A 19,437-nucleotide genomic window follows, 5' to 3' on the forward strand; every position below is an offset into this window, starting at 1 on the left:
AATGGAGAGTTTGTGTAGATTACACTGACCTGAACAAAGCCTACCCTAAGGATCCATTTCCCTTGCCGCATATTGATGCCATGGTAGATGCCACAGCAGGGCATGAGATGCTGACATTCATGGATGCCTCCAATGGATTCAATCAAATAAAAATGCACCCTGCTGACCAGGAAAGTACTGCATTTATTACAGAACGAGGCATATACTATTACACAACCATGCCTTTCGGTCTGAAAAATGCAGGGGCAACGTACCAGCGCCTGGTCAACATGATGTTAAAGGATCAAATAGGTGATATCATGGAAGTTTACATAGACGACATGGTAGTAAAGTCCAAGAACGCAGAAGATCATGTGAAGCATTTGGAAGTAGCATTCCAAATATTGGAAAAATACAACATGAAGCTCAACCCAGCAAAATGCCACTTTGGAGTCTCTGCAGGTAAGTTTCTTGGTTATATTGTCACAAAAAGAGGCATAGAAGCCAGTCCAGAACAGATAAAAGCTATCCTGGAACTTCAGTCACCCAAGTCTGTCTAGGATATTCAGAAATTGACAGGACGGGTAGCTGCCCTGAACCGATTCATATCAAGATCCTCTGAAAGATACAACATTTTACAACCTACTCGGAAAAAATAAGCATTTCCATTGGACATGTGAGCATGAAGCAGCCTTTCAAGACATAAAATCGTATCTATCATCTCCACCCTTACTGGCTAAACCAGAGAAGGGGGAACCTCTGTCAGTATACTTATCCGTCACTGACACAGCAGTCAGCGCAGTCCTGGTAAAAGAACAGGAAGGCCAACAACATCTTGTCTATTATGTAAGTAAATGCGTGCCGGATGATGAAATGAGGTATGGATTACTTGAAAAATATGTATTAGCTCTAATTATGTCATGTGCCAAGTTACGTCATTACTTTGAATGTCACCCCATAATAGTCAGGACCAACTTACCTATAAAATCTGTCCTACACAAGCCTGAATTGTCAGGTAGGATGGCCAAGTGGTCTGTTCAGCTTAGAACATACGATATTTCCTTTGAACCCAAGACGGCGATTAAATCACAGGCCTTAGCAGACTTTGTGGCTGATTTCAGCCCTAACCTAGAACCTGATCTGAAAAATGAGGTTAATCAATTAGAAAATATGACCCAGACCAAGAATGGACTTTATTCATAGATGGGGCTGTTAGAAATCTATATCTCATTATACTCAACATATTCATATATGTGATGAATTAATTTAGTCATAAAATTAAATATTGATCTTATGCATGCAAACAAGAATAAGGATAAAGAAGAAATCGTCAGTCTTACAATGAGAAATCGGATAAATGGGCACAAATGAGTTCTCCTACTCACTTGTTCTTGAGCTTCCTAAAATGGATGAACAGAGGATTCAAGTAGAGAATCCCTCCCAAGGAATAATACCCAAGATAACCTCTTAATAAAATTAAAATTATTAATACTAGAACAATATTAATTTAAATGAAATTGACCCAAAAATATTGATTTTGGTCTCTTAATTTCGGTTAAGAGAAGGGAGAATAAGAATTAATTTTATTTCTCTAAAAATCTATATTTTAGATGATGAATGAATAATAATCACTAGTTTGCATGTAGTGAATATTAGGTGAAAATGAGGAAAAGACCCTTGGTTATTTCACAAGGAAAACCGGGTAGGAGGGGTGGGAAATGGCCAATGCATGAGCTTCAAATCTTCCCAAGAATTTTAGGCATGTAAGGCTATGCATTAGGTCTTATGATTAAACCTTCCACTAAACATAATTAACACAAAAATAAGCCTAATACTCCCTCCTTATTTCGGCACATATAGTGTAAAATGGAAAATCCATTTTACACATTATTTTGTCAATTTGTCACATGTAACATGTGTCATGACATTAGGTATATAAAATATATTTTTAACAATTAAAAATCAACATATTAATAAAATATGTCACTTATAAAATTAACCTAGTAATTCATAATTATTTGTACCGAAATGAATTCTCGAGTCATAAATTACAACATTCTGTATTTATAATAATCAATTTATTCTGTTTCTATTGTTTCCGTAAACAATAATTTCATCTAAGTAATAAAAAAATTCGATTACTTAGACCGTATCTTATTTAATCAAATTATAACGAGATACGTAAATATTACTTCCAAAATCGTCCGTCAATTTTAAGTAATTTAATTAACCCGTATCGTCATACGATCAATTAAATAATCAATTATGAGTGTTACCCTTTAGGTATGACCTAAGGGGATCAATCTGATCACCACCGTCAGCACGACACGTAATGTCAAACTCTAGTCACCAATCATTACCGATATGTGTGGACCATTGATAAAAATATTACTTCCCATATGTATTCTTTAAAATGAGATTTAAACATGTGATCATCATGATCGACAGTTGTGATCGCATTATTGTCGGAGGACACATATTCCAACAATCTCCCACTTGTCCTTGACAAGTGTGCGTTACCAATTCTCTTGTCCTATTACTATCTCCCACTCAATGCAAGGTGTCTTTCAGGTCGTACTTGCAAGTGCTTATATCGAGAGTGGTTTCCTCGATCTGGAGAATAACTGATTGACCGGATTTATCTACCATAGATATCTTCCGAGCGTGGCCACGCATTTCCGGTTCATTACTCCTCGAGTGGCCCTGAGATATTGTTATAACCCTGACAAGGGGTGGACAATTCCTATCGCACTTATTCCCTTCGACTAGCCACAGCCATCATAACCCAAAATATGCCCATTTGACCTCATTTACGAAGGTCGTAGTAACACAAATCAAAGTTAATCTGAAACTGTGCCATCTTAGGCGAATAGTCTTTAGTCAAAAGAATCGAATCATTAGAATAATATAGTAGCTCTCGCCACGACCAGGCTATATAAATTTGCCAGAACTCTATAAGCGGTCATAAGGCCCGACAAGGTGTTCCTAACAGTCTGCCTATGTGATCGACTAGTCATCACACATGACTCCATGGCACTTGAACTTGCCATCAATCGCATCACACTCTAGTCACTTCGAGACGTCACCTCATGTAAGTAACTATGGGCGAATACAATGCTAATCCGTGTTCACTTTAATGGGGTTCAATTGTCTCTACAACCCGTTTGGATGTAACAAAGTATAAGGTGAGTTAATAATAACTCAAACGACAAACGTCGACATCACATTCGGGTAGTCAATACCATATTACAACCTTGTGATGTATATCAAAAGTGTGTAAACACTAGTTGATTGCAATAGAAGTTTAACATACCAAATGTCCATGTGTTCAAACTTCTTATATTGCATTTTCCTTTATATTCATGCTATCTTTCATAGCATGAACCTTACCAAGTACACATATAGGTTCCCAACCTAGGTTTGGGTTCTTTATCTTGAAAGAACTTTCTTGTTGTTTATCACATAGCCAACGAATTGTGGTGGATGATATAACTTGGACTGGTCAAGTGTTCTACCAACTCACAATGCACTAGGTATACGTTTTGTAGAGTCTTGTAACAATTGTCAAGATGATTAGCCTAACACCTCTCATAAGTCCTAGCATATTAGAAAATATCAGTTTTGAGTAACTTCTTACTTCAACTAAGTATTTTTCAAAGCATCTTATTTCTCCTTTTAGCTTGAATAGCTTAGGATTTTCATAAATCCTTACGTGTGATCGAACTTCAAAACGTGTAACCTCTTGGCACATAACAGAGTGTTCTGTCCATCACTTGAATCGCTCATTTGTTCTCCTCGAGAATTCATGACGATTCTTCTATGGCTTGCCAATGATTCATCATGCTCTTATGCACATGATTCATTATTGCACATGTGAATGATTATTCTAATGGCGGAAATATTAGTAAGTAATAATCATGTGATCAACCATTCTTAGGTTCAATGAATGACCATGACTGCTAATGGCAATTCCATTTTCATTGACATGAATAACCTATGTTTCTCGTTGATTCGATGTGTATATCACAATACCTATCCAACATCTCATGATGTGATTGGATTCATCATAGTCCATTTTCATCCAGAATTGAAAACTCAAATACTTCTTTGTGAAAGATAGTATCAGCTCGTCATTCTCAATGAGTAATGAGTTATAAATTTTTACAATATGATTGCTCCCACTAAATTCCATGTCTTTACATGATAATTTCCAACTCCCACTTAATTCCACATTTTTCGCAATTGACTACTCAATCGAAATATTTCAAGAATTGAAATATATTTTTCTTTGCCAAGTTATTAAGATAAAACCATATATGTTCTCAGCATATCCTTTCAAAATACCTATTTTGAAAAGGTTTCAATCTTAAACTTATGGAAAAACATTTTAATATCTAACTCATTCATTTTATAATGATGCATAGCAATGTCATTATTTAAACGTGAATTACATCTAATACACGTCCTTCTCAAAATACCCTTTTCGGAAGGAGGTTTAATCATTTCATTTTCATTAATGAAGTTAAGTAATGACACTAGCATGGTTAACACTTAACTTAGCTCTTGTGGATATCGGCATATCATTCTTTGCAACTTTTAGTCATAAATCTCATTTATTTTCGAGGATGCAACTTTGATTCATTTAGGCTCTTAAGTAAATTTCAATATTGAAACTATTGGTCAAAAGTCGTTCATAAGCTACCAAAATCTCTTGTTAAGACTTTAAATTAGTCATTCTTCTTCCAAAACTTTCTTTTGGTCTCCTCGTGTAGTTATCTTGAGAACATATTCTTTTGATTACTTCACTTGGTCTCTATTGTCATGTAGATTTCATCTATTTGAGACCATAGATCTCATCTATTCGAGTACAGTACACTATCTATATAGGTATACAATCATTCTTTCTTGTGCTTATCTCATTTTCACAAGTATACAAATTAGCTTTGTGTTCTTTGTGTCTTCATTTTTCTCCCACTCTATCTTTAGAATAAATACACTAGAGATTCAAAGATAGCTTATGAGACACAAATGATGATTTTTGAAGTATATGGAGGACTATCTCATAGGTTGACTAATCGTTTTAGATTTGATAAGTGTACTTGGTGATTGACATTCCTTTAAGAGAGTTCATCAAATCAACATCACTTTATAATTGATCATGCACAAGCCTTAAGCTTGTGGACATATAATGAATCCCATCATTATAGTTGTCAAATAGATCACTTTAAGTGGATGATCATATGTTTCTATGAGCAAGCATATAAAGACGAATTTTTAGAACAAGGAAAAAATACGATAAAAGGGGTGACTTGGGTTGCAAACCAAGCCACCATAATTCAAAATACAACAATTGTTTAGAAAGGATCAATCATTTCCATGTCGAACACGGAAATCAAAATAGTTCTAAAAATATGAAACATAAATTAAAATAAGACAATAAAAAGCCAAGCTTCATGGAAGCTACTTCTAGCTTCTTGATGATTTCTCAAGCTTGCTTTTCCTTTCCCTTGTCCTTGCTTGGTGGAGGCCCTATTTATAATAAAAAGGGGATACATTATCACAACTTTGTATCACAATACCATAGTTGAAATAGAAACATAAAAGAAAGGATAGTCATTAACCTAATGGAGTGATCTTTCCAGCTTTGATGTCACCAAGATACTTGGAACAATTCCTTTTCCAATGTCCAACACCATTACAACTATGGCATTTATCAAGAGGACCCTTCTTGGTCTTGGAAGTGCTAGCTTCAAAAGTCTTAGCTTTGGTGAAAGTGGGAGCTTGCTTCTTACCCTTCTTCCCATTCTTTTTTAACTTCCCCTTGCTTTTTGTGCTTATGTTAAGCACATCCTTAGGTGGGTTAACATTTAACCCCATGTCTCTTTCGGCTTGCACAAGTAACTTGTGCAACTCTTCAAGAGACACGTCCTTGTCTTGCATGTCAAAATTCACCCGGAATTGAACATATGCCTTGACTTTGGATAAGGAGTGTAGAATCCTATCTACAATGAGTTCTTTGGGGATTTCAAATTTTTGAATCTTCAATGTCTCGACTAGCTCCATCAATTTGAGCACGTGAGGGCTAACCTTTTGGCCCTCTTTAAAGTCAAGATCAAAGAATGCCGCGGCCGCCTCATATTGGATGATCCTCCGAGTTTGTGAAAACATTGTCACAAGCTTGGAATAGATTTCATTAGCGGTGCCCATCTTAAAGGATCTCCTTTGGAGATCCGCCTCCATCGCAAAAATCAACACATTTTTCATTGCGGCGGACTCCTTGTGGTAAGCCTCATATGCTTCCCTAGTGGCGGCACTCGACCTAGCATTAGGTTTGGGTGGAGACGCCTCGGTGAGGTAACGAAGCTTGTCGTCACCTTGGGCGGCTAATTTGAGTTGGGCATCCCAATCGGAGCCATGAAGCATTAGTGAGAGGTGTGGCGTTGGTGTTTGGAGCGGCCATTTGTTATGAGAAATAAAAGCGGTCTACAAAACGAAAAAGGAAGGAATAAAACATATGTCGTTTTCGAAATAATAATACACTCGTAAAAATTTAATTTACACAAGTTTTATTGCATTTATCTAGTGACCTCTACCCAACTTGTTAAATGATTCCAAGACCCAAATTCATATTCACTTGGGCACGGTGTGGCCGATGAATCCCTTATCAATATAACTCGGTGGATTAACACTTTAATCGATTCTAGTTTTAGAACTCTTGGTCGATAAAATTACTCAAATATTTATCTATAGCCCGGAACACATGCGACTACGGTCACGAATACTTCCGTTGAGCTCAATCCAAATTTCGAATAAATGTGTCCATGATCCAAACCCACATTAACTTGGGCATGGTGTGGCCGATGAAACCCTCATCAACATGAATTCGGTGGATAGAAATTTATCAACCACTTCCCCTACGTAACAAGGTTTGTACCCCGGTGTGGCCGAGTGCACTCCCTAACGAAATAGGTTTTCATGGTTTCTACTTTTGGTAAGGCTATGTCTCAATTGATTATTTTAGCGAGAGGTCATGTCAATTTATTATCTATCACGTTTTAAGTGAACTAAAGCGGTGAACTACGATAATTTTAATTGACACGGTCGATAAACTCGATTAAAAGATGATGCAAGTTTTAGTTATGGCGATTTAGCGATGCATGCGACATATAAATAAAATGCAAAGCATAAAAATAAATCCTAGTATGCCTTTCCTAAAATAGTAAATTTAATAAACTATTACAAATTCAGAAATCAACTCCATTGGTCCCTTGAACCCCGGTTTTGGCATGCATCTCGAGGCAACACCGTCTTTAATGGATCGCCTTCTTGAGTGGCACCGTCTTCAAGGAACTCCGGAATAAATAAATTACATAACAAATTACATAATTTCCTATTATACATTTGTAATTAAAATAAAATAAATCTATTAATTTACAAAACGGTGATACGAGATCACAATAAATTACAACCGAATCGATATTCCCATACATTTCGGGTAATACCAATTAAAAACTAAGGCCATACTAAGTAAAATTACATAAAATAAAATTATGACAATCATAAATAAAATGCAGCATTATAATATGTATGAACATGCCCAATTTTATGCTAAATCGCCTTTAAGGAGCCAATATCGTATATTAATCGATTTTTACGGATTTGCGTGATTCAACCTTTTAAAATCACTATAATTACATAAATTCATATTTATGTACAAGTTAATTACCCTAACCAACTTAGGACTCAAAATTAGTCTCCACTAACTATTTGACAATAATTAACTTATATTTCTTAAAATTGTTCATAAATGGACTCAAAATTACAAAATAAAGCCATAAACTTCAAATAAATCATAAAAATTTCAAATAAATTTGAAATTTGAAATTTTAAACTCATGAACATTCTGGAAAAATACCATGACACTCATAATGTTCAAAGAACTTAGGTTAAAAATTTTGAAATTTATCGAGAAAAACAATGTTGCGGTTTATCGGATTTATCAATAATTACCATAAAAATATGAGAAAAATTATTTTTATTAAATTTTCACTTTTAGATCTGAAAAAAGGTGATAAAATGCAATATGTGATGTTTTTCTTTAGTCATGAAGTATGTTATAGCAATTTATACTAATTAAAGTCACTATTTATGTTATTTTTCATCAAAAATTCATAAATCATGCATAAAGACTTCATAAAAGCCAATAATTTTACACACATCTTATAAAATTGCATGTGACAACATACTAATTTTCTATGATCATATTCGAAATATTACTCATATTAACCTATTTTTCATTTAAATTCGATTTTATCATGAAAAATCCATATTTCGAGCATAAGATCTCATAAAATTATGAAAATTTACAGGTCATCTAAAAATAATATATGTGAAAATATATCCAAAAACCATTGGGAAAAACGAAGTTTAGCTAATTTTAGTCCGAAAATGACATTTTTATCATAAAATGACATTTTTAATGCCATTATTTTATAAAATGAACAATAAAAATCCATAAATTAACCAAAATATCCTATATACATTTTAGGACCAGAAACTTTAACATGCATGATTGATTTCGTGATATATCATAATAAACCCAAATTTATAAGTTTTATTTGTTAATCGTATAACTCGGAAAAACTATAACCGATTTGCATGCAAACAACCTAAGGCTCATGATACCGCTTGTTTAAAATATATATCTCATTATACTCAACATATTCATATATGTGATGAATTAATTTAGTCATAAAATTAAATATTGATCTTATGCATGCAAACAAGAATAAGGATAAAGAAGAAATCGTCAGTCTTACAATGAGAAATCGGATAAATGGGCACAAATGAGTTCGCCTACTCACTTGTTCTTGAGCTTCCTAAAATGGATGAACAAAGGATTCAAGTAGAGAATCCCTCCCAAGGAATAATACCCAAGATAACCTCTTAATAAAATTAAAATTATTAATACTAGAACAATATTAATTTAAATGAAATTAACCCAAAAATATTGATTTTGGTCTCTTAATTTCGGTTAAGAGAAGGGAGAATAAGAATTAATTTTATCTCTCTAAAAATCTATATTTTAGATGATGAATGAATAATAATCACTAGTTTGCATGTAGTGAATATTAGGTGAAAATGAGCAAAAGACCCTTGGCTATTTCACAAGAAAACCCGGGTAGGAGGGGTGGGAAATGGCCAATGCATGAGCTTCAAATCTTCCCAAGAATTTTAGGCATGTAAGGCTATGCATTAGGTCTTATGATTATGCCTTCCACTAAACATAATTAACACAAAAATAAGCCTAATAGTCCCTCCTTATTTCGGCACATATAGTGTAAAATGGAAAATCCATTTTACACATTATTTTATTAATTTGTCACATGTAACATGTTTCATGACATTAGGTATATAAAATATATTTTTAACAATTAATAATCAACATATTAATAAAATATGTCACTTATAAAATTAACCTAGTAATTCATAATTACTTGTACCGAAATGAATTCCCGAGTCATAAATTACAATATTCTGTATTTATAATAATCAATTCATTCTGTTTCAATTGTTTCCTTAAACAATAATTTCATCTAAGTAATAAAACAATTCGATTACTTAGAGCGTATCTTATTTAATCAAATTATAACGAGATACGTAAATATTACTTCCAAAATCGTCCGTCAATTTTAAGTAATTTAATTAACCCGAATCGTCATACGATCAATTAAATAATCAATTAAGAGTGTTACCCTTTAGGTATGACCTAAGGGGATCAACTGATCACACCACCGTCGCACGACAGTAATGTCAAACTCTAGTCAGCCAATCATTACCGATATGTGTGGACCAGTTGACAGTAAAATATTACTTCCCATATGTATTCTTTAAAATAAGATTTAAACATGTGATCATCATGATCGACAGTTGTGATCGCATTATTGTCGGAGGACACATATTCCAACAGGGGCATCTAATGCCATGGGGACAGGGTTAGGATTAGTGCTTAAATCGCCACAAGGGGACATGATAGCTCAGGCTATAACCTGTGAGTTCAAAGCTACCAACAATGAAGCAGAATATGAAGCTCTGATAGCAGGCTTAAAGGTATGTCTAGATCCCGGTGTTCAAAACCTAAAGGTAAAAACTGATTCACTTTTAATTGCTAATCAAATAAATGGAATTTATACGGCCAAAGATGCAAAAATGATTTTGTATTTAGAATATGCAAAAAACCTTACCGCTAAATTTGCTTTATTTGATATAGTTCAAATATCAAGAGACCTGAACATGCAGGCTGATGCTTTGGCCAGTCTAGGCTCAAATTTTACCCCTGCAGTCTTCGACAAAATACAAATTGTTCATTTATTAGAACCAGCTATCAGTAAAACCGAACAGGTCAACCCTATTAATTGAGATAATACTTCTTGGACCAAACCTTATTATAATTGGTTCCTCCAAGGAATATTACCTCAGGGAAGGTATGAAGCAAGGGCTTTTAAGATTAGAGCTTCAACCTATGCTATTATCAATAACACTTTATTCAAGAGATCGCAGGCATGACCATACTTGAGATGCTTAGAGCCTGATGAAGCTAAACAAGTGCTTCAGGAAATACACGATGGACACTATGTCAACCATAAAGGAGGAAAAAGCCTGGCAAGTAAAGTACTCAGGACAGGCTACTATTGGCCAACACTGAGGGCTGATTGCCCGGAATACTGTTTAAAATGTGAAGCTTGTCAAATTCATGCACCAATAATACATCAGCCATCTGAACTTCTTCACTCAATTTATGCACCCTGGCCATTCATGAAGTGGGGCATGGATATTGTAGGAAAGCTGCCTATAGCTCCAGGATATAAAGTATTCATGTTGGCTATGACTGATTAATTCTCCAAATTGATCGAGGTTGACTCCTTTAGGTAGGTAACCGAAAAAGAAGTAATATCCTTCATCAGGACAAATATTATTTGCAGATATGGAGTCCCATCAGAGCTAGTATGTGACAACGGAACCCAATTTGTGGGGAAAAAGACTAAAGCATTCTGCCAAGAGTGGAATATTAACCTGGTAACATCAACCCCTGGATATCCAAAAGCTAATGGCCAGGCTGAATCTAGTAACAATGTAGTCATAAGCTCATTAAAAAAGAAACTGAAGCAAAGACGAGGCAGATTGGCTGAAGAACTTCCATTAGTGCTATGGGCAGACAAGACAACTCCAAAGACATCGACAGGCCAAACACCCTATTCTTGGGTGTATGGCTGTGAAGCTGTCATCCCTGCGGAAATTCGGGTGCCAACATCAAGATATAGCTTGAACAACGTTGAAGCAAACAAAGACCTGATGCAAGACAACCTGGTCCTGACAGAAGAACTGAGAGACGCTGCCAAAATCAGGATGACATCATACCAACAAGTAGTAGCCAGAACTTACGATAAAAATGTCATAATTAAAGTCTTCAGGGAAGGAGACCTTGTCCTACGAAACGTTTTTCCAAACAAAAAAAGAAAAATCAGCAGGCAAGCTTGCCCCTACATGGGAAGGCCCTTACTTAATTGACTCAATCGTCGGACAATGAGCATACAGACTCCAAACATTAGAAGGAGAAATCATCCCAAGATCTTGAAATGTAACACATTTGAAATTATTCCATGTATAAAATCTATGTCAGGCCCAAATCAGGTAAAAAACTATACCTTTAATATTAGTGATTCAACCTGACGTGCTATCTGAAAAATTACGTGTTTCATATGCTCTATGTACAACCCATGTCTATATATGTAACTAACCCAATTTCTCTTATTTTTGAATCCTGATAAATGTTTATATGCATGATAAATGTTTATATGCATAAATATTCAGGATTGAGGGCTACTCTGCTGTACATCAGTTTTTAAAACAAATTTTTGCACTTAACTGTGCCTAACGAGTTGGTAACCATCACCAGATACAGTAAATGTCAGGACCAATAAGGCATGAAATAATTGCCTGACCTGACTAAATTTACTGCACACATCTACAACCGGCTGGACGGTGCAAGGGTGTTTTCTCTCGACCATCAGTCTAAATGCCCTCCTGACAGGCCGAATACCAATCCCTCCGCCAGGCAGGGGACATAAGCCCTCCCGACAGGCCGATTTTCCCACCCCTTCAACCACTATGACAAAAACCATATATGGTTGAATTACTTACGTTAAGCTTCAATCACAAGACAGGTTAACAAAGTTATAATTTTATCAGGTCGACATGATTGGAAGGAGAAGGCTCACAGGTTCAAAGAAAATCAAAAAACAACAAAGCATCAGGAAATAAGCAAAATAAGCCAGTAAAGGCCATTACCATAATAAAGCCCTTACCCCCCTGGGGCAAAGGGACCAAAATATTCGTCAAGGCTAGGGATAACCTCCATGACCCACCCAAGAAACAAGAAAATAAGATTGGTTGTCCAGGGACATCCCCCCTGGATGGGCCAATACTATCAAAGAAATTTAAAATTACTGCTCCCCTTTGGAGACAGCGTCAACACTTTCACTTTTGGCCTGATCAGCCTCAGCATCAACATCCTTCTCCCCTGGGGAATCGACTTCCTGTTCATTGCCCATGTTATGCAGGTCAGGATACTTAGAAGCAGCGAAGGCCATCTCAGCTTCAGGGTTCCAATTTGCCCTGGCCTCCACAGGCTCCGACATAGCAGCCACTTTCCCCATGATATAAAAGTACAGGGAGGCATCATCAAGCTTAAATGCCAAATCATCCCTCTCCAGGGTAAGCTCCTTATTCCTGTCCAACGCCTCCTGCAAAAGTTGTTTGCTTGAGCCTGCCTCAGCCTTGACAACATCCCTCTCAGCCTGCACCATTGCCAAATCAGCAGCCCTTGTAGTCAGGTCAGCCCGAGCAAAATCCAGTTCAGACTTCAGTTTAGCATAATCAGATCTCAAAAGATCAATCCTGGCCACCAAAGAGGTAGCTTGATAAGCGTTATGGAGACAGGCTGCAGCACCCTGAACAGAAACAAGAATAGTATAAGTATTATGTCATAATAATAAACACCTCTAAGTAAAAAATATATACACATATTACAAAATACATATAATAATAACAAAAACTACATACCTCTCTCACAGCATCCAAAGCACTTGCCAAAAGACTGACAGAATGATCTACTGAAGCAACTACCTGGGTAGCAGTCTCAATAGGATCAAGGGTGAGCATAACATCTGATTTGGAAGCAGCATAATCCCTTATCTTCACCTTAGCAGCCTCCACATTATCTACCCTAGCTCGCACCTCCCTGACTGGGGCAGACAGATCAACCTCCTTCACTTTCCTCTTCTGGGCTTCTGAACTTGTTTCAACAGGGGCAACTGGAGTAGCAGAAACCTTGGGAGTAGCAGGCAATTCAGTTAAATCAATGACAGGTTCAACATCACCACCTCCCTGGGAACCCTCCTCCTTTACCTTGGCTAGCCTGGCAGAAAGGTCAGCCATACCAAACCTGGCAAGGCGAGTGGATGATCTAGTAGCTATAACACGAGACACTATATTAGCAATAAAGACAGGCTATCATGAAAAAGCAAAAATGAAAAGAAAAGAAAGAACAAAATAAACTTACTACCTAAAGTAGAAGCACTGGCAGATTTTGAAGGCTTTGGCACTCTAGCAACGCCTTCAGTCTTCAGGCAACGAGGAAGATGACCACCCCCACAAAAAAGAGGCCAGGTCCTTTCCATTTGAGGAATAGCAAGAAAAGCGGAAATATTTGTAGTAGGGTACTCAATTTCAATAACCGAATCATCAACTGCGCACAAAGGAGGTATAACTCAATTTAATTTATTTATTTTAACTAACGAATAAACATGCAGGATAAAAGGAAAAGCCAGGGTACTCACCAGCAACACAAGCATCATTGTTTAAATACGACAGATCAGGGCCCACAGAATTGGTCCTGATAAACATTTACCAAGCAGCCCAGTTCTTGTCATGGCCGCTATCCAGATTGCTGATAAGAGGAGCAGTAAAAGGCCTGACTTTGAAACTTATACGGCCAGGGCTTTCAAATCTTCAAGAGAAAAAGAGATATTATGATTTTTGCAGAGATATTCAACAGAGCAGACTACTTTCCACACCATAGGCATCAGCTGATAGAAGGCACACCAATTTCTTTGATGACGTCCACCATAAGTGGAGAGAAAGGAAGCTTGCAACCGGCCCTGAAGGCCCAGTCATGAATACAGAACCAACCAGGACATGCCCAGTCAGCCCTGACATGGGAGTTTTCAGGGATCTAGACTTCAGAATCGGCAGGAATAATTCCCTTATCCTTCAACACCTTTTCAAATTCACGTTTCAGATGATTTGAAAGAGACTGATCATCTTTCAGAGCTTTTGTGGGTTTGAATTCAAATTCACCATGGAAAATTGAAATCATCTCGAGAGGAGAATCAATCGGTTTTTCAGCCACAGGAGGTTGAGCATCAGAAGATGAAGGGAGATTTTCAGAGGTGGTTTCTTCAAGGTTCCCTGGAAGATTTCTTTTTCGCGGCCATTATTGAAAAGTTGTTGAAAATTTATCAAAGAATTAAGAAAGCTTGAAGAAGAAGATTAAATCAGAACAGAATAGATTTTGGTGAAGCTTAATTCAATGAATTAAAAGGATATTTATACTCGGTGAAATTAGGGTTTCAACCGCAACATGCAAAGTTAATTATTGACGAAGTTGTAGTAATTGCAACACACGTCATCAAACCACCAACTAGCCGTTGCAGAAGCCAATCAGCCATAATCCAACCGTTGAGCAGTTTTTTATAAATTAGAGGTTATCTCCTTATTTTTGGCCTGACCTAGCGAAGATAAGGAGATAATTGGCAATTGTTAGGCCTGGAAATCCGTAGTTGTCCCTGAACGATATTCTACCTCGACGTAACCATCAGGGTGTCAGGACGTCAAGCTACCAGGACACAAGAAGACAGGCGCCAGGCCATGGAGAGGACAACGGTCAAAATATCAGGACGATATTCGACCAAGAGATCATATTATAGAAGAATATACGCGCAATAATTGGGGCATTAATTACAAAGATTTAGCAATTAAAGAAGACAATTAAAGGAGCAATAATGAGCATTATTCCAGCTAATTAAAGTAGGATATTCAGCATTGATGGAGAAAGATCTAGCAGTTGTTCAGTATTTGACTATATAAAGAGCACTTAGATCATTTGCATGGAACAAGACAAGATCCTAGTAACATACTAGCAATACTGAAATACTAGCTGAATTACAGATATTTGTGCGATTTATTCAATATTATAGTGAAATCCTCTCCTAGCTTGGTGCCCGTGGTTTTTTTCTTATTTAAGGGTTTACCACGTACAAAATTCTTTGTCTTACTGTTATTCATTTACCGTACTTTATTCTTCAAATTTTATATCCTGTCATACTTATTCGCAGATTAATTCGAGCTAGTTAACCCTGCCTAGACCTACCATGACCTGATTTCGTGGTGCGCGAAATCCATATAAAACAATACCTATCGGAGATTCGTCAATAGAATGTTCAAAGAACATATAGGAAAGACTATGGAAGTGTATATCGATGATATGGTAGTGAAGTCAAATAAAGTCGGGGATCATATGTAGCATCTGGCAGAAACCTTTGATACACTCAGGGAGTATAAAATGAAGCTGAACCCCTCCAAATGTACTTTTGGAGTCTCATCCGGAAAGTTCTTGGCCTACATAGTGACACAGAGGGGAATAGATGCCAGCACAGAACAGATAAAGGCGGTATTACAGGTAGAGTCAACAGAAAAGCCAAAAGATGTGCAGCGGCTAGCAGGAAAGGTGGAAGCTCTCATCAAGTTTATTTAGAGATCATCAGACAGATGCAGGCTATTCTACGACATATTGAGGAAGAGTCAAAGATTTGAATGGACAAAGAGCACGAGCAAACATTCAGGGAGCTGAAGCACAATCTCAGCACCCCACCGCTACTGTCGAAACCAGAGCAAGGATAGCCATTGCTCATATACCTAGCCGTCACAGAGGTAGCAGTAAGCGTAGTCCTAGTCAGGTAGCAGGATAAGGAGCAGCAACCAGTCTACTATGTGAGCAAGTCTCTGCTAACGGCAGAGACCAGGTACACATCCCTCGAAAAGCTGGTACTTGCACTTATAATTGCATCCTACAAACTGCGCCCTTATTTCGAATCGCATACCATACATGTCGTGACTAATTACCCCCTAAAGTCTGTAATGAGGAAGCCTGAATTATCAGATAGAATGTCGAAATCGTCCGTACACCTTAGTGGATATGACATTAGGTATGAGCCAAGGACGACGATAAAACCACATGCATTAGCAGATTTCATTTCATACATTAGTCCGGCCATCTAAAATCTGGCTGATAAAGAGATCCTGACCCTTAAAGGGGACAAGGATGTAGAAGTCTGGCGGATGCACATTGACGGTGCCTCCAATCAAAGGGGGGCAGGGGTAGGCCTAATCTTGCGATCTCCACATGGGGATCTTATAGCACAAGCAGTCCGCTGTGAATTCAAGGCTACTAACAACGAAACAGAGTATGAAGCCCTGATATTAGGGCCGCGGTTAGCTCTAGACATGGAAATCAGAAACTTACAGGTATACAGTGACTCCCTGCTTATAGTTAATCACGTAAATGATGAATATATAGCCAGGGACTCAAAGATGATAGCCTACTTAAAAGTAGCAATGGAGCTAAAGCAGAAATATAAAGACTACAAGCTTAAGCAGGTTCCTAGAGACCAGAATGTGGAAGCAGATTCCCTTACAACCCTGCGGGCAAATTTTAAACCAACAGAGCTGGCCAACATACACATCGCGCACGTGTTGGAACCATAAATCCAATAAGCGGAAGAAATATACAGAGGAGAGCTGGACGACCAGCAGGATGTGGAGAATAGAGTAGTGGTTCTATCAAACACAGACGACCAGTCAGCTGATCTAGACTGGCGCACGCCTTACTTGGATTAGCTGAAAGATGGCAAGCTGCTAGCTGTAAAAAAAGAGGTAAGGGGTTTCAAAATGATAGCCTCCAGATTTATACTGATTGACAATGTACTTTTTAGAAAAGCACTGGCAGGACCTTACTTACGATGCCTGAACAAGCAAGAAGCATAGACCGTATTGCATGCCCTCCACAGTGGCGAATGTGGAAACCATGCAGGGGGCAGGAGTCTGTCAAACAAAGCTCTCAGGCTGGGTTACTTCTGGCCCACAATGTAGCAGATTCAGTAGAACACGCTCGAAAGTGTGACGCCTGCCAGAGGTCAGCACCAATGATCCACCAGCCACCAGAATCAATACACCCAATAATCTCTCCATGGCCATTCATGGCATGAGGAATGGACATCATTGGCCTACTGCCCAGGGCCTCAGGAAACTGACTATGGATGCTACCAATGACAGACTATATTTCCTAATGGATAGAGGTAGAACCTTTCACTGAGGTAAAAGATAAGCAAGTCATTTCTTTTATCAAACGTAACATCCTCTGCAGGTTCGGTATCCCATCAGAAATTATATGTGACAACGAATCACAATTCGTGTCAAACGACGTGGAAGGATACTGTGCTACGTGGAACATCTCACTGAAAAAGTCAAGATCTAGGACTCCAATGTTCAATGGGCAAGCTGAATCCAGCAATAAAATCATTATGGAAAATTTGAGGAGGAGGTTGGAAGATTTAGGAGGAAAGTGGGCAGATGAGTTGCCACTAGTGTTATGGTCAGACAGAACTACACCAAAGACGGCGACGGGCCAAACACCCTTCAGCCTGGTGTTTGGAGTAGAGGCGGTGATTCCATCAGAGGTTCTATTTCCAACTCATAGGTATGGATGTATGATAGGGGAACTGAACAGTGCAGAGATGATCAGGAGCCTGGACACGGTAGACGAGCTGCGAGTAAGCGCGAAAATACGTCTGGCTGCCTACAAACCGTCAGTCGCCAAAAGCAACAATAAAGAATGTAAAAATCAGGCTCCTGGAGGTAGCAGACCTGGTTCTTCGTGAGGTGTTCCAAAACACCAAAAATCGCAAAGCAGGCAAAATCGCCGATAAATGGGAAGGACCATACTAGGTTAAAGGCGTTGTTGGTCATGGGGCGTAGACATTAATGACCATGGATGGTCAATTAATACACAAACCATGGAACATACGTCACCTGAAGAGGTATCACTTTTGATAACAAGTAGAATTTAGTCTACAGAGTTTGTATTAAACCCCCCCCCCCCTTTAAAAAAAAAAAAAGAAAAAACGATAGTAGGCATACTATCAATTTTCTATTGTACTTGTGTTTTATTTGCATTTCTTTAAACTTAAAACCACTATTGGAGCTGTGAGGTCTGTAGCTTCCTTGGTCTATGGTTGCTCTAAAACCCCATGAGATAGCGCCTGGTACTTCTCATCGCTTTAATAGATTTTTTGACTTTTCTATTTTGGGTTTTTTGAAATACCACTTTGGGCTCTAACTTCTATGGTACATTGAGAGTGTTGCCAGCAGGACTGACAACTGTGAACGGGGGGTGATAAGGCACATGGCACTCCAACATGCCTAACCTAATTCTCCAGTAGGAGCACCCTCACGAGACGGCTTGTGGAACATACGAATGGGGGATTGGCCGATAAGTTAAAGCTCACGCAGGTACCCCGGATACCACCCCCAAGGATAGATATCGACACCGAGTACTTGATATAGTCATGGCCCCAGCATGCATGCTAAAAAATAAGGAGCGCAAGGATTTCTGAGCAACCAGGATCCTGCTATATTGCACTGGTCCTAGAATGACGATAAACTTGCCAATGGTACGCCCATGTTGGCTTTAAACATGATGAACACACCTTGCGTCATGAACAAGGTTAAGTAGTCAAATGTGGCGTTATGTCTAAATCAGCCCCCTGGGTTGACACGACAGCTAGCTAAGTCTAAATCAGCCCCTTGGGTTGACACGACAGGTCTAAATCAGTCGCCCTGGGTTGACACGACCACCTCCAGTCTAAATCAGCCCCATAGGTTGACACGACAGGCCTAAATTAGCCAATTGGGTTGACACGACCACCTCCAGTCTAAATCAGCCCCTGGGTTGACACGACAAGTCTAAATCTGTCCCCTGGGTTGACACGACCACCTCCAGTCTAAATCAGCCCCCTGGGTTGACACGACATGTCTAAATGAGACCCCTAGGTTGACACAGCCACCTCACCAAAATTTAAATCAGCCATTAGGTTGACACGACAATATTCGTAAGTCTAGACCAACTCCCCGAGCTAGCATGACTACCTAATATATGCCTACGTCTGCCACTAGGTAGAAAAGGCGATACACACAACACAAGATATATAAAGATAGAAGCCAGCCTGCGAACCAGGCAACAGTCATTTCTAAAATACGGCCAAACCTGCCTCCTGGCAGGCA

The 19,437-nt window shown here is 38.2% G+C and overlaps 1 protein-coding gene across 1 annotated transcript; it reads left to right on the forward strand.

Moving 5' to 3' along the window:
• The first annotated feature begins 15,661 nt into the window (after positions 1 to 15,661).
• On the forward strand, positions 15,662 to 16,863 carry LOC141619642 (uncharacterized). Its single transcript, XM_074436661.1, has 3 exons — positions 15,662 to 15,826; positions 15,942 to 16,035; positions 16,412 to 16,863. Exons 1-3 carry the CDS (start codon positions 15,662 to 15,664, stop codon positions 16,861 to 16,863), a joined length of 711 nt encoding a protein of 236 aa, XP_074292762.1.
• Positions 16,864 to 19,437: the final 2,574 nt, after the last annotated feature.

The sequence above is a fragment of the Silene latifolia genome, chromosome X (genome assembly GCF_048544455.1).
Source record: "Silene latifolia isolate original U9 population chromosome X, ASM4854445v1, whole genome shotgun sequence".
Lineage (NCBI taxonomy): Eukaryota > Viridiplantae > Streptophyta > Magnoliopsida > Caryophyllales > Caryophyllaceae > Silene > Silene latifolia.

Excerpts from the sequence above, each read along its gene's own strand:
- LOC141619642 (XM_074436661.1), top strand. The coding sequence starts at position 15,662 with ATGAAGCTGAACCCCTCCAAATGTACTTTTGGAGTCTCATCCGGAAAG. Across the intron at positions 15,827-15,941 it reads TGCAGCGGCTAGCAGGAAAG|GGAGCTGAAGCACAATCTCA; the intron begins GTGGAAGCTCTC and ends GCAAACATTCAG. Across the intron at positions 16,036-16,411 it reads TAGCCGTCACAGAGGTAGCA|GGGACAAGGATGTAGAAGTC; the intron begins GTAAGCGTAGTC and ends TGACCCTTAAAG.